The sequence below is a fragment of the Pelophylax lessonae genome (assembly GCF_965119305.1).
Source record: "Pelophylax lessonae genome assembly, chromosome: 5".
Classification (NCBI taxonomy): Eukaryota; Metazoa; Chordata; class Amphibia; order Anura; family Ranidae; genus Pelophylax; species Pelophylax lessonae.
The window spans coordinates 98,886,046-98,911,271 of NC_138772.1; the positions used below are offsets into that span (position 1 = coordinate 98,886,046).

The following is a 25,226-nucleotide window of genomic DNA, read 5'->3' on the forward strand; positions in this document are numbered from 1 at the left end:
GAAATAATAAATGAAATAGGACTAATTGGATACTAGAACAAGTACTAGAATACACTAGGAGACCAAACTAATGAAATAGATAATTTTAAAAATATTTACAAAAAATTAAGAGATGAAGCTGTTGAAATAAGACTAAATGGCTACAGAAAAAAATACAAAAAACAGTAAGACAATAAACTTCAAAAATAAAGCAGATTGGCTATTGAAACAAGAATTAAAAGGTAAGTCCATCTTTGTAAAAAAAAAAAAAAATATATATATATATATATATATATATAGATAGATATATATAATATTCATGCACGACATTTTTCAATTAAAAAAAACTTTCATTTTTTTTTTTTTTTTTACAAGGAGCCTGCAAAGCATTGCACCCACGATCAGCAGATCACAGGTGCAATCTCAGGCTCCTGCAGACTGTCAGTGTATCCGTCTGCTCGTACCTTGTATGGGCAGGCATTTACAAAATGATAGGAAGCATCAATGAACTACCTAGAGTGCTCAAAATCGCTCTCATAGTTCATTGAGAACTAAAAGCTGTCAGCCACCAGGACTGTGTCAGTACTTGTAGTTCTCCCATTCACAGAACTCTGTGAATGAAAAACGCTGCTGGATGGGCGGAGCCTAGAATTGTCACCTTTTTCCTAAATTGTGACAGTGGGTGCGGGGAGAAAATCCCTGGCCTGCTGTCCCAACTGGGGGATCGGGAGGGGGGGCGCTGCTGCAACAGTAGCATGTTACATCCTGAATAGGGGTGTAACGTGACATGTTACAAAAGGTGAACTTATCCTTTAAAAATCACTAAGAAGTCAATTTGCAGAAATAAGACTAATTAGTTACTAAAATAAGTACTTGCAAAGCACTAAGAAACCTTTTTTTTTTTTTAATACTAGAAAACTGAAATCTGAAATAAATACTAGAAAACACTAGGAAATTAAACTGTTGAACTAAGAATTTTTGTCTTGCCCAACTAGCTTGTACTAATTCTGCTTTTCCATCTTAAAACTATTGGGTTATTGAAACTGCTTAAAAAAAAATAAATAAAAAAATAAAAAAAAAAACTGCTAAGGACCTCTGGTTGGTCAGTTACCCTGTTTACGGGTAGTCTACCTCACTGCATTAAAAAACCACTTGTTCAGAAAATGTATAAATTTTGTGTGTGCTCTTTAAGAACATCATTTCAAATTTGTAGTAGTCGAAGGTCAGATTGCCTTTTAGGGGCCATTCATTCAGAAATCCATCATGTTACAAAGGAACCTCAAACTGTTTTTCACCAGTGTATGGTTAAATACAGCATTCTTTCCTTACAAGAAGAACTATATACATAGAGGGAACATGTGCATTCTGGCTTTTGCAGTAAACTAGTACAAAAAGCAGTGAGGAAGCACACAGTTCAGCAACCCATTGACACCAATTAGGTTTTAGATTATTACAGTCAGATCAATTTAGAGATAATTTTTGATTGGTTGTTCTGGGGAATTGCACTTTGCACATCCAATCCTTTGCACTTAATTGATTAAAAACAGCAGATTTGAATTGCGATACTTTAAATATGATGGTTACAATAAAGTTGGATAACTATTCTAAAGCTTACATGGATTTTGTTTTTTGTTTTTGCAGGATAGCAGTGTTTTCTGTGAATGTTCTGCATGACGAGAGGATAGTTATTGTTGCAGAGCAGCGGCCTGACTCTACGGAGGAGGACAGCTTCCAGTGGATGAGCAGAGTTCTACAGGTGGAGGAATAGAGTTGGAAAAAAATTGCCATAAAACCATTAAGATACAATGGGATTTTAGATGTGTGAAACACATAGAATGATGTATTGGTCTATACTAACCCCCTAGATGCAAAGCCACATTATAAAATTGCATATATAACAGGGACATATAGGTAATATATACATACTGTAAATTAAAATAAAGAAACAATTATATAAACAAATCATTTAGTGACGGTTCACACTGAAGCGGCACGACTTTCGGGGCGACCTGTGAAGTCGTGTGCACCGCGACTTCGGCACAACTTGCACGGACTTCATAAAATGAATGTCTATGCAAGTCGCTCCAGGTCACCCCGAAGTAGTGCAGGACCCTTTTTCTAAGTTGGAGCGACTTGTGTCGCTCCTATTAGAACCGTTTCTGTACTACACTATGGGACGCAACGGTGCGTGACTTGTCAGGCTGACCAAGTCGCCTGACAAGTCGTACTAGTGTGAATGGACACTTAATGTCACTCACATAAATAAACCTATATCCAGATCAGTGTTAAGGTGATGTAAAGCCAAAACATGTTTCCTGTTTGGATGGGTGGAAAAGGTTATTGCGGTCTGGGTCCCCACTGGGGAGATTCACTCTCTATATTTGAGATGGGCAGGGCCAAGCCGAGGCTCTGTGTCTGAATGAACACACAGAGCCCTGGCTCGTGAATGAGACTGCTTGGGTGCCCCCCGCTCTGGAGGCATTCAGCAGAAGGGAGGGGCCAGGAGCGCAAGGGAATGAGAAGAGGGGAATCGGGGCTGCTCTGTGCAAAACCCTTGCACAGAGCAGGTAAATAGAACATGTTTGTTTTTTTTGTTTTTTTAAGAGAGCCTTTAATATCACGTTAAGTACTTATATCTATTTCACCTCTCTTTTTAAAGTTTTAGATTACCTTCCTTTTTGAATTTGGAAATGTAGTGAGCAACCATGTATTTTAAAAGTGTTCCCTTTACGATAAAATATTTTAATTATGGTATTGAATTAAAGTATATCTAAAGTCAAAACTTTTTTTTTAAGCTTGGATAGAGTGGTGAACACCCTGTCATATATTTATTGCTATATATACTACTCTTCCCTGCTTGTGTCTATGACCTTGAGAAATGGAAACTGTCCCCTTGTTGAACCTTAATGATGTGATCACAAGTAATTATTTTATTGCTGTGTCCCTACTAGGGAGATTTACCTGTTTTCTCCCTGGTGACCATTGGCATTGTGACTAAAAGTGAGTGAAATTCTAAACATAGCACTAATAGAGGGAAGACTTCCGGTGGGGACACTTGTTGCATTCACAACTGTCTAAGAGTGGAAAATTCCTTACACTTCCAGGTGTTTCTACAGGACAGGAAGTGAAGGGAAATTGATGGAACAGAGCAGAAAAATGTTTTGACTTTAGATGTACTTTAATTGGGACCAAATATGGACCAATAGATGCTCTAAGTATATGTTGATGGGAATGAGGAAAAATGGGGAGGGAAGGGGGGAACGGAAGATAGGGAAAGATAAGGGAAGTGGGACTTTGAATGAGACTCGTGCCATAGAGTCTCCATCCCTATTAATCATGAGCGTAAAATGAACATAAAGAACACATAGTGTTCAAAAATAATATGTTCAAAAATAAAAGGGTGGGACTTTATATGAGGTGTGGCCAGTTGACACATGATGTTTTATTGGTAGTACATATACATTTGCTGGTAAGCATAAAAAGGCATATGATCAAACATCATGTGTTTATTGACATGTAAAATGGCGGTTAGCCTAGGTACAATCAATACAATAAGTTCAAGATGCTCTAAGTATGTAGACTTTGTAGACCCTGCCCTTGCTGTAGTGTACAGGGTAGAATATGCTGCCAATTTCTAGATAGCTGTATATGAATTGGAAAAGGGGCATAGAGGACTACCCTTCTTTTCTGTCTGCTGTACCAATAGATCCTGTCCTGCTATTATCACTTTTTTGTCATGTTTTGCTTTAGATTTGTTTTTTCTTTTTGTCATTTTAAAATACAAACCCGATTTAAAAAAAGTTGGGACACTGTACAAATTGTGAATAAAAACAGAATGAAATGATGTGGAAGTTTAAAATTTCAATATTTTATTCAGAATACAGCATAGATGACATATCAAATGTTTAAACTGAGAAAATGTATCTTTTAAGGGAAAAATAAGTTGATTTTAAATTTCATGGCATTAACACATCTCAAAAAAAGTTGGGACAACTATGTGGCATCCCCTCTTCTTTTTAGAACAGTCTACAAACGTCTGGGGACTGAGGAGACAAGTTGCTCAAGTTTAGGGATAGGAATGTTGTCCCATTCTTGTCTAATACAGGCTTCTAGTTGCTCAACTGTCTTAGGTCTTCTTTGTCGCATCTTCCTCTTTATGATGCGCCAAATGTTTTCTATGGGTAAAAGATCTGGACTTTAGGCTGGCCATTTCAGTACCCGGATCCTTCTTCTATGCAGCCATGATGTTGTAATTGATGCAGTATGTCTGGCATTGTCATGTTGGAAAATGAAAGGTCTTCCCTGAAAGAGACGATGTCTGGATGAGAGCATATGTTGATCTAGAACTTGGATATACCTTTCAGCATTGATGGTGCCTTTCCAGATCTGTAAGCTGCCCATGCCACATGCACTCATGCAACCCCATACCATGATAGATGCAGGCTTCTGAACTGAGTGCTGATAACTTGGGTTGTCCTTCTCCTCTTTAGTCCGGATGACATGGCCTCCCAGTTTTCCGAACAGAACTTAAAATTTTGATTTGTCTGACCACAGAACAGTTTTCCACTTTGCCACATTTAAATGAGCCTTGGCCCAGGGAAAACGCATGCGCTTCTGGATCATGTTTAGATATGGCTTCTTTTTTGGCCTATAGAGTTTCAGCCAGCAATGGCGAATGGCACGGTGGATTGTGTTCACTGACAATGTTTTCTGGAAGTATTTCTGAACCCATGTTGTGATTTCCATTACAATAGCATTCCTGTATGTGATGCAGTGCTGTCTAAGGGCCCGAAGATCACGGGCATCCAGTATGGTTTTCCGGCCTTGACCCTTACGCACAGAGATTATTCCAGAGTCTCTGAATCTTTGGATGATATTATGCACTGTAGATGATGATAACTTCAAACTCTTTGCAATTTTCCTCTGGGAAACTCCTTTCTGATATCGCTCCACTATTTTTCGCCGCAGCATTGGGGGAATTGGTGATCCTCTGCCCATCTTGACCTCTGTGAGAGGCTCTTTTTATACCCAATCATATTGCCGATTGACCTAATAAGTTGCAAATTGGTCCTCCAGTTGTTCCTTATATGTACATTTAACTGTTCTGGCCTCTTATTGCTACCTGTCCCAACTTTTTTGGAATGTGTAGCTCTCATGAAATCCAAACTGAGCCAATATTTGACATGACATTTCAAAATGTCTCACTTTCAACATTTGATATGTTATCTATATTACATTGTGAATAAAATATAAGCTTATGAGATTTGTAAATTAGTCCATTCCTTTTTTACTCACAATTTGTACAGTGTCCCAACTTTTTTGGAATTGGGTTTGTATATTAAAGAGGTTAAATGAGAGGGGTCAAAACCAGGTACCTGCCACCTCACAAAAAGAATATGTGCCAAAGGTGAAGGAGGAGGAAGAGTGGAACTTCCCCTATTAGGTGAAGTTTTGCTTTAATAAAGACACAGGGGTTGATTTACTAAAACTGGAGAGTGCAAAATCTGGTGCAGCTGTGCATGGTAGCCAATACGCTTCTACATTTAGCTTGTTCAATTAAGCTTTGACAGAAAAAAAACTTGAAGCTGATTGGCTACCTTGCACAACTGCACCAGATTTTGCACTCTCCAGTTTTAGTAAAGCAACACACAGTGTTTACTTAAGCAAATAGGATGTTTTTAAAGTGTATTTTGGAATGTTTATGTGTGTAATATACATAATCTCATCTCTTCTGGATTTCTTGTAGGCCATTGACAGTATCCATCAAGTTGGAGTTTACTGTTTAGCTCTAGTACCAGCAAACACACTCCCTAAAACTCCTTTAGGTGGCATTCACCTGTCAGAGACCAAGCAACTGTTCCTTGAGGGGTCACTCCATCCATGCAATGTGCTCATGTGTCCTCACACATGTGTAACGAACCTTCCAAAACCAAGACAAAAGCAGCCAGGTAAGTCAAGTGTAGGGTCTCACAACTTGCACATTCAGAGGTGGACTTGAAGAGGGGAAAATGTGGAGGGACTGCTGAAGGTGTGAAGTGCTGACACTTAGAGGTACATGTACCTCCAGCAGCCTCCCAAACCTTTCTGCCATGATTGATTGCTGGTCTGTTCAAAGAGGTAAAGCTTCAACACTTATAGGTATTTTCTGAGCTGATAATAACACACACACACACGTTTCTTTTGCACCATCACGGTGATCAGCAGCCTCTTTAGCCAATAGAAATGCACATAAGGCAAGAACAAACAGGGAGGCTGCCACACATCTAGAGATTTGGCAGTTACAAAAATATTTGGTAGGCTGATGCAGGTATGTGCAAGCACCTCTAGGTCCTAGCTGCAGTTTGCCCTCCTACCCCACAGTGACAAATCCTCTTTAACTGAAGAGTAGCTAGGGTGGCTTTCAGGCTCACACACGAGAGTAAATGCATTCCAGCACTGAGGCATAGCGAGATTGTATATTGCACATGCATGGCTCAATGCATGTTCGCAAATAGGTTAGACGATCCTATTGAATACAAATATCTCCAAACAGCAGGGATCTGCTTTGCGTTACTTTTTGTATGCACCTTGATTTTTGATGAATGAAACTTGGATTTAAAAAAAAAAAAAAAAGCCCGCATACTTAATCTTCTAATGGACAAGTCCACCCTAAACTGATTTTACAGCTTTTGGTAGATAGTGGAGAGTTAAGCCACTAAAAAAATTCTGGAGTTCCTTGGGGACTTGAACTAGCATGTCTGGAAACCCAATATGTTCATTATTAGAGGTTCCCAGTCTTCCTGTTGGAATTTTTATTATTTAATTTATGGAGAATGTAACATAGTTCCCTGCTGTTTGGAGAGTTGTAGCTCTGACTTAACAGGGGTAGGGGTTAGTCTGCTGTAGACTACTGAATAGGGACAGGCTGATTGAGGGATGTGCAAGCTGCATTCGTAAACAAACCATGATTTACTGGTCTTACAGCACCGTAAATATGTTTATATAGTTTTGAATGAGCCTTTTATTTTGGGTTTAAGTGCATTTTTGCCTATGTATAAAGGAACGGAATGCACATAAACTTTTGGATTGCAATCTTTAGTAACAATTTCCTGTAAATTAACGTTCTTGCTACAGTGCAGCAGAGAACTTTATTAAAGACACTAAACTGAAGAACAGGATTTTACTAACAATTAGGGGTTTTGCAGAAGAAATATGAAATCACCTTGTGAGGTCCTTGATAATGTAATCACCATATTTTGGGTCAGTCGCATCGGTCGCGTTAAAACATTATCATTTTGCTATTGTAGCTAACTTTCTTTGTTTTTATGCACTATGGGCGCGGTAGGAGTACAGAGATTTGCAGCTTTTAGGTCCAGAAAATAAGATCAGAAACAATTTGTGCTGTTTGCCATTATGTGATCACCATGTTTATCCAAAAACATATTAGTATGAAATTCACATAAATTGGTTAATTAAATGTTTGTTATTATGTTTAGAGTGATTTCAGGCTAAAATGATTTATTTGCATGATAGAGTAGCTCGATGCTTATGTGACATTTGTATTAACATTCAAAGCTCATCATTTTATCTGGGTAATATATATAACGTGGTGTTTGTTGCAGAAATTGGCCCTGCCTCTGTGATGGTGGGGAACCTGGTTTCTGGTAAGAGGATTGCACAAGCCAGTGGAAGGGATTTGGGACAAATAGAAGATAATGATCAGGCCAGAAAGGTAAGTAAAATTCTAATGACTGAAACATACAGACAAGAAAAGATATAGAAATTTCATCTCAATGCCAATTGTGATGAAAACCTTGCAATTTATAGATTGTCATTTTGAGAAATTGACAGTGATAATGTTAGTGAGAGGGATACACAATGACAATGGTGAAGTAATGTGCAAACTTTAGATGTCTTATAATAAAGGACACATAAAAGTGGTAGGTAGGACAGTGGATGCTATGGACATTCAAGTAGTTACACATTTCTAATATCCAATAAATGAGCTTTAAAACAAGCCCTCACTGACCTCGGTAACTGCAGGCAAATGTCACAGCTGATGCCCTAAACTCCATATCAGCCTTATTCCTCATCAGCAGCTCAACTCGCCCTACTCCCCCTTCCCAGAGCAATTTCTTTGTATTCACATTAGAGATTAGAAGTCTTCTAAATCACTGCTCTGAGAGATGGGGCAGGGTAAGTTGAGCTACTGAGAGGCCAAAACTGAACAATTTTATTGCTTCTGCTGTTAATTTGAGGATGATTTGCTTCACCCTACCTGCAGCTACTGGGGTCAGTGAAGGATTTTTTTTTTTTTGCAAGCAAACACATGCAATTCACTGAATATCCTTGGCTTAGCCAAAAGCAAGCACTGCATATTGAATATGGATGGCTGTCTTTCTGAGGCCAATTGCCACAATAATGTGCATTACCTGACCTGGCACTGTCAGCACAGAGCAAGCACTTCTGGTTTTCTGCACAATTGGGTACCCAGAATTCCTGGCTACTTAACTCTCACTATTATCACTGTGATGGGTGTCCACCCTGGCCCTGAGGCAAGAAAGGAGGGTGGAGTTCTTATTCCATCTACATACTATATTGGCATATCAAAGCACCCAGGAATTCTGGGGTAGGCCATGTGTATACAACAGAGGCAGAGAGAGAGAGCAGGTAAAGTAAATAACACAGATATAATATGATCACATGCTTCCCTTGCTCTGTGTTGCCATTTTTTGTGTTATTTTATTGCCTTTGCATTAAAAAAAATCACTTTATGTCTTTGGAGAGTAATTCAGAGTGACACAGTAATTTAGATCTGGAGGAATGCGCTGTCTGGTTCTGACCCGTGGTTATTAAGTGACCTATCCATTTTATAAATGTGTTTATATTGATCCGCATGAAACAAATAGTAATTTTACATTGCAACAGGATGGCAGCTTAGTACTGTCTGCAGTGAAAATAAATTCATCATAGTGTTTCTGGTGTCACCAGTTCAGCTGGGTTTTCCAATTCTCATTATCTAGATTTAACTCTTTAGTTACCCTAATAGCAGACTGTAACTAGAAACCAATCTCAACATATACTGCTTAGTAGTTATTGTTTGCAGAGTTTGGTGAGCTCAGTATTTAAATGTAGCTTATTTTCAGTGTTATCAACGCTTTGACATTTGGAATGTATATGGAAACTCTACTGTTATTTTACTAGATAAAAATTATACAGTGATGTATAAATAAGCTGCGCTCACCTAATTATGTGCACTGAAACCTCTTATTCAAAGAGTAAAATCATCAAAGTTCAAATAAATATGTGCAAATCTGGTATAAACATTAATATAATCAACAAATAAATAAATAAATCCAGGAGGGAAGGGAAACAGTGCAGGTAGTGGTGAAAGTGACAATCAAAACATAAGTCCCAATGACACCATCCAAAACGATAATGAATAAATAAACAGTCTCTGATGGAAAACTTTTTTAAAGCCCGTGGTGTGTGAACACACTCAAAGACCAGGTGCATAAAAAAGTGCACACACGCTAAAAAACGTGGGAAACACAAAAAGTGCACAGGGTGTGCGAGATGGTCGTTCCCTCCGAAGAGGTTGGACCCTGACCTTGATCCCCCGGGGCGCAACACTCCTGACAGGGTCTGAGGTACTTCCAATGGTCTGCCTGGCCGAAACCAGGCAAACCCGGTTCTCCAGGGGGACTGCCGAAACAGCCCACCCCAAGTACTAGGTGGGGCTCCCCCAAAGGGAGACCCCATGAGAGAGGGCGAACTAAGCCAGAAGGCCATATCCACCCCCTCCCAAGACTTTCAAGGCTGGGCCCGAGGACCCACACCCTCCAAGTCGTTCATGGAAAAAAAGGTGATAGTGCAGTGACTCACAACAAAGAAAAACACACACAAACAAAAAGGTGGGGAAAGGGAAGTGGGGAAGTGCATAGGTGGTGTCATTGGAATTTGGGACTTATGTTTTGATTGTCCCTTTCACCACTACCTGCACTGTTTCACTTCCCTCCTGGATTTATTCATTTATTTGTTGATTATATTAATGTTTATACCAGATTTGCACATATTTATTTGAACTTTAATGATTTTACTCTTTGAATAAGAGGTTTCAGTGCACATAATTAGGTGAGCGCAGCTTATTTATACATCACTGTATAATTTTTATCATTTATCACGTTTTCCACGGTTTTGTTGCGGCTCCCACTTAGGTTCATTGAACCTTATCAATATATATATTTATATACACAAATTTTTTGCACATTTATATAACACATTTTGAGTGTTTTCACTAATTATAAATTTTCCGTTGCGCGGATACTATTGGTGCTTAACATCAATTTTTTCTATGTTATTTTACTAGCACATGTTTAATGTCTGTTTTTGTTTTTCTAGTTTTTGATAAAGTAGGAGAGAGTTACATTTTTTATTCAGTCTGTGACTACACTGGAGAGATTTTCCCTCACTTCTCTAACTATGACACCCATAAAAGATACGAGATGTGTGTTTGTCCTGACAATAAATTAAAGGAAATCCCCGAACAAGGACACACACGCAAAAAGACAGAGGAGCTAAACCTTCCTTACCTTATCCAAAACAAAAGGATATGGCTACAGCTGGACTGAGATTCAGCAGTCCTAAAAAGCTCTGATGAACCCACTTACATTCTCAGAAACAAAGTTCCAGATTTGCAATATTCTCAGTTCCTCTTTATTTTAACTATCCATTTTATTGTACATGAAAGAATTAGTGGTCTATATTTTTAGCTGAAAAATATTTTCTCCCTCTAGTAAGTTTTATAAATATGAAATCTACACATAGGGCAGTATACAGTTTAATACATTTTGCATGCATTATTGGTATTGATTTTACCTGATACCATTTTTGGTTCCGGCACCTGATTCATTTTGTCGTAAGCTTATGCTGTATCTCTGCCACTTCCATTATTTTTTAAGGCAAAATCGACACATGCCCCAATACATTAATTTAGACCTTATTATTTTGAGTCACTGACCCAGAGCAAAGTATGCAAATCAGTTAAATGCATTAAAGACCTTCCTACCTGTACCTTGGGTTTTTCACTTGCATAAGATGTGCATGTAATTTCATGTCATTTGTTGCCCTCAACACACCGTCTATAGTAGAGTAAATATTCACATTCCGGTGTCAGAAGTTTCTGTTTTTGTTCAAACATGAGGCATGTGGCATGGCACTGCAAAAATTAATGCATATTCTCTGTTGGCAGGCAAATCACACTTCCTGTGAAGAAACAATATATCCAACAATCCCTGGGTCTCTCGGTCTAGTGCTGGTGGGAATCTCAAAGTATATAGATCTGACATAAGCAGGCAGTTCATTCACAGACACACAGAGAGCTCACTCATCAGTGTTTCATCACATTAGCACTCCCATGCTTGTGATGCAACACAGAAGAGATGGCGAGACATGCACTGGAGGCTGTGTGACTCGGGACAAGATGTTGTCCTGTCCCATTGGTACATAAGGACTGGCTAGCTGAAGCAATACATTATAATTTATCAGCTATAACACTACAAACTGCAGCCACAATATATGAGCCCATCATTACAGGGTTAGGTGTGTGTGTGTGTGTATATATATATATATATATATATATATATATATATATATATATATACACACACACACACACAATCTCACAAAAGGGAGTACACCCCTCACATTTTTGTAAATATTTTATTATATCTTTTCGTGTGACAACAGTAATGACACTTTGCTACAATGTAAATTAGTGAGTGTACAGCTGATATAACAGTGTAAATTTGCTGTCCCCTCAAAATAACTCCACACACAACCATTAATGTCTAAACCTCTGGCAACAAAAGTGAGTATACCCCTAAGTAAAAACATCCAAATTGGCCCCAAAGTGTCAATATTTTGTGTGGCCATAATTGTTTTCCAGCACTGCCTTAACCCTCTCGGGCATGTAGTTCACCAGAGCTTTACAGGTTGCGTGATGTGATGACATCACGGAGCTGGTGGATGTTAGAGACTTTGCGCTCCTCCACCTTCCGTTTGAGGATGCCCCACAGATGCTCAATAGGGTTTAGGTCTGGAGATATGCTTGGCCAGCCCATCACTTTTACCCTCCGCTTCTTCAGTAAGGCAGTGGTCATCTTGGAGGTGTGTTTTGGTCGTTATGTTGGAATACTGCACTGTGGCCTAGTCTCTGAAGACTAGGCCATGATCATCCCCCAATGAACTGTAGCTCCCCAGTGCTGGCAGCACTCATGCAGCCCCAGACCATGACACTCCCACCACCATGCTTGACTGTAGGCAAGACACACTTGTCTTCATACTCCTCAGCTGGCTGCCGCCCCACACAATTGACACCATCTGAACCAAATAAGTTTATCTTGGTCTCATCAAACCACAGGACATGGATCCAGTAATTCATGTCCTTGATCGGCTTGTCTTCAGAAAACTTTGTGCGCTTTCTTGTGCATCTTCTTTAGAAGAGGCTGTCTTCTGGGATGACAGCCATGCAGACCAATTTGATGCAGCGTGCGGTGTATGGTCTGAGCACTGACAGGTTGTCCCCCACCCCTTCAACCTCTGCAGTAATGCTGGTAGCACTCACACGTCTATTTCCCAAAGACAACCTCTGGATTTGACACACATGCACTCAACTTCTTTGGTTGACCATGGCGAGGCCAGTTCTGTGTGGAACCTGTCCTGTTAAACCATTGTATGGTCTTGGCCACCATGCTGCAGCTCAATTTTTGGGGTCTTGGTAATTGTCTTATAGCCTAGGCCATCTTTATGTAGAGCAACAATTCTTTTTTCAGATTCTCAGAGCGTTGAGTTCTTTGCCGTGATGTGCCATGTTGAACTTCCAGTGACCAGTATGGGAGAGTGACAGCAATAACACCAAATTTAACACACCTGAGACCTTGTAACACTGACGAGTCACATGACACTGGGGAAGGAAAATGACTATATGGGCCCAATTTTGCTCATTTTCACTTAGGAATGTACTCACTTTTGTTGCCAGCGATTTAGACATTAATGGCTGTGCGTTGAGTTATTTTGAGGGGACAGCAAATTTACACTATTATACAAGCTGTACACTCACCACTTTACATTGTAGCAAAGTGTCATTTCTTCAGCGTTGTCACATGAAAAGATATAATAAAATATTTACAAAAATGTGAGGAGTGTACTCACGTTTGTGAAATACTGTATATACTGTAACTACAATAATACCTTCCTGAACTCATGTGAAGAAACTACACATCCAACAATCCCTGGGTCTCTCAGTTTAGGACTGGTGCAGGTGAGAACTAAATAATAATAAGATCTGACACAGACACAAACAGGCAGAGCAATTAACAGAGAGATCACCATGCTGAAAGAGATGCATGTATAGTAATCATATTAGCACTCCTTAAAGTGATTGTAAAGTCTTGTTTTTTTTCCCCACTCTTCTCGGGTCCCTCTTTGGCTCTCCTGGCTACTCCCTCCTGTTGAGTGCCCCCACAGCAAGCAGCTTGCTGTGGGGGCACCCAAGTCCATTCAAACACAGAGCTGTGACCTTGCCCAATCCCCTCTCCCTTCTGATTGGCTAACTGAGTTTGACAGCAGCATGAGCCAATTGCGCCGCGCTGTTGTCTCAGCCAATGGGGAGGGGAGTCCCGGGCAGCTGAGAAAATCCTGCAACATCGTTGGATAAAGATGGGCTCAGGTAAGTATTAGGGGGGCTGCGGGGGGCTGCTGCACACAGAATTTTTTTTATCAAAGTGCATAAAATGCATTAAGATAAAAAAAAAAACTTCTGTCTTTACAATCCCTTAAATATGTAATGCAACATAAAGGAAATGGCGAGGCATGGATTGGACACTGTGTGACTCAGAACAAGAATGGACAAGATAGGTGAATGAATATATGGACACGAGTACATATCAGCCAAGATGCTTGAAACGTCAACCACAGCATATGAGCCCATTATTTCAAGGTAATGAAAACAAACGACACAGAGAATATTTCTACTCTAATACCTTAAATTACATTAAAATATATTAAATACAGCAAAAACATTTGAAGGGGAAAAATCCCTCTAAGTCAGAAATCCTTTTCCGCATACTTGTTCTGGGTTAATGACTAAGTATTAAAACCAGAGTTTGAGCATGACTACAAGGCAAGTAGCATTTGCGGAATAAGAAGTCAGCAATTGCAGCCCAATGTTTCTCTCTCGAAAGGTAATAGTGACAAGCTTCAATTTAGATCTCTTTATAAATAATGTCTTAAAGCGGAGCTCCAGTCGTTTTTGTGTTTATTAGAAGTCAACAGCTACAAAAAGTGTAGCTGCTCACTATTAAGAAACATACACTCCCCTGTCCCAGGATCCAGCGATGTGTTCACCCGAACTGACGCTCCTCTCCCACTCCTTTAGTTGGCACCAGCATTTCAACTGTGGGCACCTTGCTGTGACAGCTTGTGGCTTCACAGCCGGGTGCGCAATGCTCATGCACGAGTCTCCTTGAGCCTGCTATATGGTCCTGCAGTCTTTTGGGACCTGTGATGTGTCCCAGAAGACCACAGGGAGGCAGGGTAAGAGGAGAACATCCGCTTGGATTGCCTAGGTCAGTGGTGTCCAAACTTTTTTCAAAGGGGGCCAGATTTGATGAAGTGAACATGCGTGAGGGCCGACCATTTTGCCTAACATTTGAAACATTAAAATTAAATATACACACACATACATACATACATACATACACACACACACACACACACACACACACACACACACACACACACACACACACACACACACACACACACACACACACACACACACATACATACATACACACACACATATATAACACTTACAGAAACAGGCAGTAGGATTGTAGAAGTGACATCTCCTCGGTCAACTCCACAGGATCCTCAGTCGGCTCCTACAGGTGGCTGTGTGCGGTGAAGGAAAGAAGGCATTCTGCACTCCCACGCAGTCGTGGGCGGCGTCAGGCAGAATGAGACGAGCAGGGGGGCGGAGCGGGACTCGGGAGCAGCCGAGGGAGGCCAGAGGCCCCGCTCCAGAGCCATCGCATCCGCATCGGGGCGGGGATGTAAGGAGGTATTGACAAAAGTCAGCAGTGTCTCAGGGGGCCGTACAAAACTAAAGGACGGGCCGCAACTGGACCGCGGGCCGGACTTTGGACATGACTGGCCTAGGTGATCTGAGTGGAAGTGGGTACCTGTCAAAACTAGATACACGCCCCCCCCCCCCCCAAAAAAAAAAGTTATATGCCAAATGTGGTCGGGGGAGTGCTTAAAGCAGAACTTTCCTATTTGGGTGGAGGTTCACTTTAATATCACACTGGTTGCTGTAGGCTACATCATTACTTTTACTTTGTATGTACAGTTAATGTAATTAACACAACCATTACAAAGCTGACAATTTATATACAACTTTAGTAGTTAAATAATGAATTCTTGTGAAATTATACATCAGACATAAGAGACAGACAACTGTGAATAAAATAGAGACAAAGCATTATGATCCAGAAGAGAGATGGCGCAGAGATGCTGTACAGATTTTGGTAAAATAATCTTTTTGATTACACCATGCTGCTGTCACCACCAGAGATTGTAATACCAGTCTAAACATTTCAATATGATTCAGTGCAGAACTTGTCAATTGCACTTGTGTTTTCTCTATCAAGAACAAGTGGTCAGAGTTTAGATGCAATCGCACATGACATCACTGAGTAAGGCTATATATTCATTCTATGGCTGGTCTGCTAATAAACCTCATCAGTTTTCCCATTTTTATTGCTTTTCTTTTTGAACATAAAGTACCGAATATGGGTCAACATTTAGGATTACAGTTGGCTAAAGGACAGTGTGGTTGTAAATAGGGTTCACGAGGAACAGAGACCAGTCACTAGTGGTGTACCACAAGGCTCTGTACTGGGTCTTGCCCTATATAATCTATATGTAGGTGATATAACTAAAGGGTTGTTGGGTAAGACATGTCTTTTTGCTGAATGCATAAGGGCTCTTTCACACGGTCCGCCTCCGTAGGCGGATCCATGCTGCTCAGCGGGGATCGATCCGCCGATCCCTCTGAGCCGGCGGATGACAGCTCTGTCTCCGCTTGCAGTGCAGAGAGGGAGGTGTCACAGCTCCTGCTGCTCTCTATGGGGGATCGGATGAGAGCAAACCGCCTGTCCGCTCTCATCCGATCCGATCCCTGAACGGATGGAAAAATAGGGTTTCCATCCGTCCAGATTTCATGGACAGGATCGGATATGGATGTCAGCGGATGTCAGCGGAGGTGTCTTCGCTGGCATCCGCTGCCCCATAGAGCTGCATTGAGGATCCGATCAGATCCGCCTAAAAAACTGACAGGCGGATCTGATCGGATCGCCTGTGTAATAGGGTTGATATCCCTAGCAGTGTCTGTAACATGAAACATGATTTGGGATTGCTGGGAGATTGGTCAAAGCAGTGGAGACTGCAGTTCCATGTTTCTAAATGTAAAATAATTAATCTAAAGAAAAAGAATCTCTTGACAGAATACAACATTGGGGGTACAGTGTTAGCCAGCACTACAGGGGGAAAAGATTTGGGGGTACTTATTTTTTTAGATGATTGATTGAAGGGAGTCCTGATTCCCCTATATAGATCTTTAGTGAGAACTCATTTATAATACCGTGTCCAGTTACACATCAAAAAAGATATTGACAAAATAGAATGATTCCAGAGACAGGAAACAAAAATAGTAAAAGTTTTGAGGGATAAAACCTAATATGTACAGTCTGGAAAGAAAGGAAAGGGGAAACATGATTAAAACCTTTAAATGCATCAAGAGAGTGAACAATGTTCAGGAGGGCAGAATTTTCCATATGAAACCAAGATCAAGAACATGGGGACATGGGCAGACTTGATGGACCACTTGGTCTTTTTTCTGTCGTCGCTTTTCTAGGTTTTAGAGTTTGTGTGTCAAAAATGCTTATCTGAACTGAAATTGTATTGTAATCTCGGCATTTCTACCTGCATCATTATTACCCGCTTAAGGACCGTCCCACATACATATACTACAGCAGAGTGGACCTTAAATGCAAAACCACCTGTATGTGATTCCTCTCTTTAGCTCTGGGGAGTTTGCGCCTCCGAACCCAGCTCCCGCTGTGATTGGACACAGCGTGAGCCAATAGGCGGGTCAGGAGGCCACGATGGCCACCAGGACCCACCGATCATTCACAGGAGGGGCAGAACGGCGGTCTACCTTGGTTACATAGGCTGTTCTTTGAGGGAAGAAGATGGAGATCTCTGTTTCCCCCAGTCACAGCATTCCCCCCACAGTTAGGAAGCGCTCCTAGGAGTACACCTAACTCTTTGCTCGCCCCTGATGTTAAGTCCTTCCCTGCCAGTGTCATTTATACAGTGACAGTGTATTTTTTTTTAGCACTGATCACTGTATTGGTGTCTCTGGTTCCCAAAAAGTGTCACTTATTTTTAGATTTGTCTGCTGCAATTTGGCAGTCCCGCTAAAAAACGCTGATCACCGCCATTGCTAGTAAAAATAATAAAAAATCTATCCTATAGTTTGTAGACGCTATAACTTTTGCGCAAACCAATCAATATAAGTTTATTGGGATTGTTTTTACCAAAAACATGTAGCAGAATACATAGTGGCCTAAATTGATGAAGAAATATGATTTTTTACATTTTTTATTAGATGTATTTTATAGCAGAAAGTAAAAAATAGTTTTTTTTTTTTCAAAATTGTCAATCTTTTTTTTGTTTATAGCGCAAAAAATAAAGGAAGGAAGAAAGTCGAAAAACCTTTGGCCACACACTCTCTGGTGCGTACCTTTCTTCAGGGTGCCTGACATTTGGTCCCTCCGGTGCGGGCTTCATTGCCGCCTTGGGATCTCAATTTGGTGATTTCAGCTCTACAGAAGCCTCCCTTTTAAAATATTCGGGAGATTCCCCTGCTTACACTGTCCTAGAAGGTGGCCTTTTTGGTGGCTATCACCTCTGTGCGCAGGGTGTTGGAACTGGCGGCTTTATCCTGTCGTTCACCCTATCTGGTGATTCACAGGGATAAGGTGGTTCTTCGCCCCTGTCCGTCTTTCCTTTCAAAGGTTGTCTCTGATTTTCATTTGAATGAAGACATTGTGTTGCCTTAAGCCCCGTACACACGCACTGATTGTCGGCCAAACAATCGGCCGTCTTTTGTCCGTTGTTGTCCTGTCGGTTGAAAAGTGCTAAAGACTGCACACGAATTTTGTCGGCCAACAACAGCCGACTGCAGAAGTGATGTCATGTGATGGTTAACTTTCCGTGTGCTTTTTCTTCTCTGAGCATGCCCAGTCTTGCTCATCTGCTGTTTGTCGACCGAATTCTGTACTGACTGTGGAACAATCGGCCGTTCTGGTGTTGGCCAACAAAAATTTTAAAGGCTGCACACCAGATTCTGTTCAGCCGAAAAGTCGCAGTCGGTTGTCGGAAGCATCATACTAACAAGCCGACAATCGGCCAATCGGACGGTGGCCGAATATTTACGGCCGACAATCGCTACGTGTGTACGGGCCTTTACTTGTGTACTCGGCAGCTACTGAGTCTTTCAGGCTCTCTATTTGTGCTCACGGACGGACCTCGAAAAGGGTTGTCTGCATCCTCTGCGACCATTTCCAGATGGATCAGACCGGCCGTGGTTCAGGCCTATTCTGTCAGGGGTCAGGTTGCTCCTTTCCCTGTCAAGGCACACTCTACTAGGGCGCTTAGTGCCTCCTGGGCCTTCCTTCATCAGGTGCCAGTGACGCAGGTTTGCAAGGCGGCCACCTGGTCGTCGGTGCACACTTTTACAAAGTTCTATAAAGTGGATGTGTTGGCATCTGCAAATGCTTCCTTTGGCCGCAAGGTTTTGCAGGGTGCTGTTTAAGAGGACCTGATCCTCTTTGAGGGTGTATTGTTTTTTTCAGGTGGGCTCCAGTTATTTGGTTGAGCTCCTGTTTCCTGGTTTGCTAATGTTTAGCCTTGGGATTTTTTTTGTTCTCACCCCTCATGTTTAACACTGCTTTGGAATGTCCCAATGGTTATGAATACCAGGAGCTGTGTCCGTCAATGAACGAAAGAGAAAATGGGATTTTTTGACTTACCGTAAAATCCATTTCTCTGATGTTCATGACCGATAATAGGCTCAACTCCTGAAGTTTTACAAAAGAATAAGGATCTCTGGGTGGATTATATTTGGGAAAATTGTTTTACTGGCTAACACCCTGGTGTCAAGCCTGTGGTCCGGTGGCCATTTATGGTTCTCAGGCACTTAACGTGTGGCTATCAGGACCCCTGCAGAGAGTGGTCTGTTTGGTGCCTACTCAGGCCCGTGAAATAGTAAATTCTTGTAGTTAATGGCATGGTTTATTTCTTTCACACAATCCTTACTTTTTTTCTGTGCTATCTATGCCTTTTCTTCATTTCCGCATTGTTTTTTCTCCTATGGATCTTGTTGAGAGAAATACATTTTAGGAGGGCTGTAGGAACCAAAAATGTGGAAGCTTTATTTCAATCTTTCTTCATTATAATTTTTCAGAATAACAATACAACACATCATACCAACGTCGTAAATAAGAAATTATATACACTCAAAGGGGCTTTTAAACTAGGTGACTGGGGGGAGGGTACAGATGTAGAATTAGCCAGTGGAAAGCAAGATTCAGAGGGCACAAATGGGGGCATTAGCGGTAGGGTGTTCGGAGCTCCTAAACCCAGGGTGGGTATGGGGAAAAATCAAGAGAGCAGCCTAAAAACATCAAATGAGGATATATGTAACCGGTCAAAATTAAGAGATTTGTATAACAATGCCAGAAGCCTGGCCAACAAGATGGGAGAGCTGGAGCTATGGATGTTTGAGGAGGACTTAGATTTTGTGGGCATAACAGAGACTTGGTTTGACAGCTCTCATGACTGGATGGTGACCATTCAGGGGTATTCCCTTTATCACAGAGATAGAGAAGGTAAAAAAGGGGGAGGGGTATGTCTGTATATTAAGAACAGTATACAGATAAATTTGAGGGATGATATTAATAATGGAGCTATGGACGAGGCAGAATCCCTATGGGTAGAGCTTCAAAGGGAAGCCACGATGGGGAAGGTAATATTGGGCGTATGCTATAGGCCCCCCAACCAAAGGGAGGAGGGGGAGGCGGACCTCATTTTACAGATAGGATTGGCAGCAAGGATGGGAAATGTCATTATAATGGGGGACTTTAATTATCCAGATATATACTGGGCAGAAGGAACCACACACTCAGCCAAGGCTCGGCAGTTCCTAAATGTTTTGCAGGACAATTTCATGGGTCAGATGGTGAATGCACCGACAAGAAACAATGCGGTACTTGACCTACTGATTACCAACAATACAGACCTGCTCACGGATACAAAAATATGGGGCAACTTAGGAAACAGTGACCATAGGTCAATAAGTTTCAGTATTAATTACAGTAATAGGAAGCACAAGGGTAATATAAGGACACTGAATTTCAAAAGAGCCAATTTCCCAAAACTGCACTCGCTGCTAGAAAATATCAAATGGGATAGAACCCTGGGAACAAAGAACACGGAGGAAAAATGGGAGTGCTTCAAGAGCATACTTAACAAGGGGATTGGCCAGTGCATTCCAAAGGGAAATAAATTTAAAAGAGCAAAACTAAACCCTGGGTGGCTAAACTCCAACATAAAAATGCATATTAGTGCTAAAGAAAAGACCTTCAAAAAATACAAGACTGAGGGGTCATTGGCAGCATTTAAGCATTACAAAGAATGCAATGAGAAATGTAAAGACGAAATCAGGGTGGCTAAAACAGAACACGAGAGACATATAGCGGAGGAGAGTAAAAAGAACCCAGAGAAATTCTTTAAGTATATAAACAGTAAGAAAGCGAGGCCAGAACACATTGGCCCCATAAAAGATGACAAAGGAAATATGGCCACTGAGGACAGAGAAAAGGCGGAAGTGTTAAATAATTTCTTCTCTTTAGTCTTCACAAAAGATTTGGGGGGCTACACGAACCCAGCTTGTAGAGCCGAACTAAACAACACACCTCAGGAAGTGCCGCCATGGCTAACAAAAGATAGATTTAGAACTAAACTAGAGAAACTTAACATAAATAAATCACCGGGACCGGATGGCTTGCACCCGAGGGTTCTTAAAGAGCTCAGCCAGGTGATTGCCAGACCATTATTCTTGATCTTTAAGGATAGTTTACAGACGGGTATGGTGCAAGCTGATTGGAAAAAAGCCAACGTGGTACCAATATTTAAAAAGGGGCCGAGATATATCCCGGGTAACTATAGGCCGGTCAGCCTAACATCTGTAGTCTGCAAGATTTTGGAGGGGATGTTAAGGGACCACATACAAGACTTTAGTAATGAAAATGGTATTATTAGTAGTAATCAGCATGGATTCATGAAAAATCGTTCTTGCCAAACCAATCTATTAACCTTCTACGATGAAGTGAGCTGCCACCTAGATAAAGGAAAGTCTGTGGATGTGGTGTATCTGGACTTTGCAAAGGCATTTGACACCGTTCCCCACAAACGCTTACTGTACAAACTAAGGAAGGTAGGTATGGACCATAAGGTGAGTACCTGGATAGAGAACTGGCTCCAGGGGAGAGTCCAGAGGGTGGTGATTAATGGGGAGTACTCGGATTGGGCGGGTGTGGAAAGTGGGGTCCCCCAGGGTTCTGTTCTGGGACCAATCCTGTTTTTTAATTTATTCATAAATGATCTAGAGGAGGGGCTATCTAGTACAATCTCAGTATTTGCAGATGATACTAAACTAGGCATGCCAATATCTTCTATGCAGGATGTGGAAACCTTACAAGCGGACCTGAAAGAAATAATGGGGTGGGCAACTACATGGCAGATGAGGTTTAATGTTGAAAAATGTAAAGTAATGCACTTGGGGGCCAGAAACCAGAAAGCAAGCTACTCACTAGGGGGGGAACCTCTGGGTGAGTCTAGGATGGAAAAGGACCTGGGGGTACTGGTAGACAACAGGCTTGGCAGTGGCATGCAATGCCAAGCCGCTGCAAGCAAAGCCAACAGAATACTAGGATGTATAAAAAAGGGGATTCACTCCAGAAATAAAGAGATTATTCTCCCTCTCTACAAGACTCTGGTCCGGCCACATCTGGAATATGCTGTCCAGTTCTGGGCACCGGTCCTCAGGAAAGATGTGCTGGAACTGGAAAGAGTCCAGAGAAGGGCAACAAAAATAATTGGGGGAATGGAGGACATCAGCTATGAGGAAAGACTACAAGCACTGAACTTATTCTCTCTGGAGAAGAGACGATTGAGGGGGGATGTGATATCAATGTACAAATACTGCACTGGTGACCCTAGCATAAGGAACAAACTATTCAGAGAAAGGAGATACAATAAGACACGTGGCCACTCACTAAAACTAGAGGAAAAGCTGTTTAACCTTAAAGTGCGTAAGGGGTTCTTCACTGTAAGAGCGGTAAGAATGTGGAATTCTCTTCCACAAGAGACTATAATCCCAAAAAATCCTAATTATTCAAGTAGGACAGTGATATACTAAGGGCTTCTCCTCTATACCCGCAAACCATTTTTATAGTCACAACCAATAACAATGAAGAGAAAAAAGGAAAGGGAAAAAAAAAACACATACCCATAAATATTTTGAGTGCCTAATTAATTATTTAGACCCTCTAAATGACACTGTGAACTTTAATCCCCTAGCTAAGGTAGAAGTACCTAGAGGTTCTAATTTGGGACTTCCTACATAGTCCTTAATGATCTCCTCACAGCTGAGGGGTCAGAGTCAGAGTAGTGAAGCTGTTTTGCGATCGCAGATCTAGTTGTTTGGCAGTACTCTGGATAAGTCATATTAAGATACAAAATAAAGAAACAAAGTCTGTTTCTAGGCACACTTGCATCACTGAACAAGCACTCATTACTGTATCAGCATTTGTCATTTAACACAGCTACACTGAGCAGAGCCCTCTGTTTACTCGTTATAACCAGATGCAGCTTTTGTTAGTCTTCATTTGGAATATTTTTTAGAATAAACATATTTGTTCTGCCTCTGTTAGAAATAAGATGAAAAAAAATGGTAATATTTAGTGACATATTATTTAATGCAAAATATGCAACAACATATGGAACTACTTATGGAAGAGTCCGAAGGCTTTATAAAATGTTTCAGAAAATATCAATAACATACACTGACCAGAAATGTAGTCTTTGATGTCAAAATTCCTAACAAAGTCTTGTACATACCCACCAATCTAAAAGTGTTGCTGTTATGTCATGCTTATCTTCCTCAATAGTCAGCACTTGTACCTTTCTTGCACTGCTCCCTTTTTATGGGTCACCCTTTTAAAGGCCATCGAGCCTTCACCAGCCCTCGTGACATTTCAGTGCCCCGAAACAAACAAGCTGGAAGATATACAACCCTGATTTATAATGCCTCTCTTGCGCTCTTGTTTTCTCTTGCTAGAACGTATGACTTAAGGCCCGTACACACGTACCGATCGTCGGCATACAAACGTCGGCGGACGAAAGATCTGCCGATTGTACGCGTGTTAGTATGGTGCCTCCGACAGATGTCTGCGCACAATCCGCGGACAAAAGTCTTTCTTGCAAACATGAAAATTTTTGTCTGCGGACACCAGAACGGACGATTGTTCGCCTGTCAGTACAGAATTCGGCCGACAGACCGCAGATTTGCAAGACTGGGCATGCTCAGAAAATTAAAATCACAGGGAAAGTTAACCATTACATGACATCACTTCTGCAGTCAGCTGAAGTCTGCAGACAAAATTCTTGTGCTGTCCTTGTGCTGTCTTTGCACTTTTCAACAGACACCGACATCCCGGGGAGAAAAGAGGAACATTTGTATGCCGACCATCGGTACGTGTGTACGGGGCTTTAGGGGTTATAATCCTATTTAGGGACCGGAAAATTTATTTTTTGATGTCTCATTCCCTAGTTGCTTATTGGTTTCCCAATTTATAGTAAGTGATTTGGTAAATGTTAGCAAATACTGCCACCCAGCACATGAACACGCATTATCATACATCCCTAAGGCACAGCAATGGATACAAGTGACATAACATCCATAAAGAACATGGGGATGTGTCCCTGTGCTTGGTGGCTGGTTGGCAGCCATTGATTATGACCCTGTGCACTCTGCATTTGTAATGGTTTTAAATGCCTTCAATACAGCAGCCTTCATAACATTATCATTGTGTATGTCAGTGCTTGTGTGTTACTGTATTTTGTGCATAAAACGGTAGCTCAACTCACAGAGCCTGCAGCTTGGGATACAGGAAAAATTTCCACTGCAGTGCAGCAACGGGGTCCTCCTATTTTAACCTCATGCGGGAGTTTTCTGCTCTCAAATGCTTTTCTCCACTATAAAGAAAGGGAATGGTGGGGTACCCAAAACTGGTCTCAAATGCTGCTTTATTGCAGTGAAAAAGAAACAAAACTATAAAAGCATTCAGCCTATGGCAATTTGATGTGGATCACAGCACTTTTTCAAGGTGTCACAAATGCTTTTACGGCTGTTGTTTCATATGGCTCAGTGAACTCTGAAAGGAGTAGGTTGGGTGCCTAAAAAATGTTTCAGATATCAATGTAGCTGTAAATACGCAACTTTTCATGTGCAGTATGTCCCCTGCAATACAAATGTCATTCTACTAAAGTTACTTACCTGTGCTGGTTATAAGCTAAATTCACTTCACCGTACCGTTCAGCATTTCACACCTCTCTTCCTCCCCTGCCTAAAACTCTCTCCACTCATCTGCGCACCTTCTCCCTTGTTAGTAACATCAGTTGGAAAATTGCATGTACGGAACAGGGATATAGGTATTAAGCATGGCTTTTTTTCTCAGGTAGTAGGAGCAGGTACTCCCTCCTTCTGAGTCAATCCTTGTCTCCACCCCTACCCACCTCCGAGCACCATTCCTTGGTTCCATCCCCTATCCATTTCCCAATATTGCCCCTTTCAGAGAATACAGAACAAGTATCCTTTTGTGGTATGGTTGTATTTCATTTGTTATTGATAAAGAAAAGCAGTAAAATAGACCCCCTTGTAGCCAATAACAATAAATCCCCCCAGCTAAAATAGCCCCCCCAGCAATATTTATATCCACCCCAGCAAAAATACACCCCCAAGAGGTTTTGTCCACCAGCAACAATGGATCATTGAGCAGCCAGCATTGATAGACCCT

The 25,226-nt window shown here is 41.3% G+C and overlaps 1 protein-coding gene across 5 annotated transcripts in view; it reads left to right on the plus strand.

Moving 5' to 3' along the window:
- Positions 1 to 25,226, plus strand: part of DIP2C (disco interacting protein 2 homolog C) — a 762,684-nt gene that overhangs the window by 635,068 nt on the left and 102,390 nt on the right. For all 5 annotated transcript variants that reach the window (XM_082258569.1, XM_082258570.1, XM_082258572.1 and 2 more), the window contains 3 exons: positions 1,621 to 1,735; positions 5,726 to 5,927; positions 7,581 to 7,690. In XM_082258569.1, the coding sequence (XP_082114695.1) occupies positions 1,621 to 1,735; positions 5,726 to 5,927; positions 7,581 to 7,690 (427 nt within the window). The remainder of the gene's footprint in view (positions 1 to 1,620; positions 1,736 to 5,725; positions 5,928 to 7,580; positions 7,691 to 25,226) is intronic.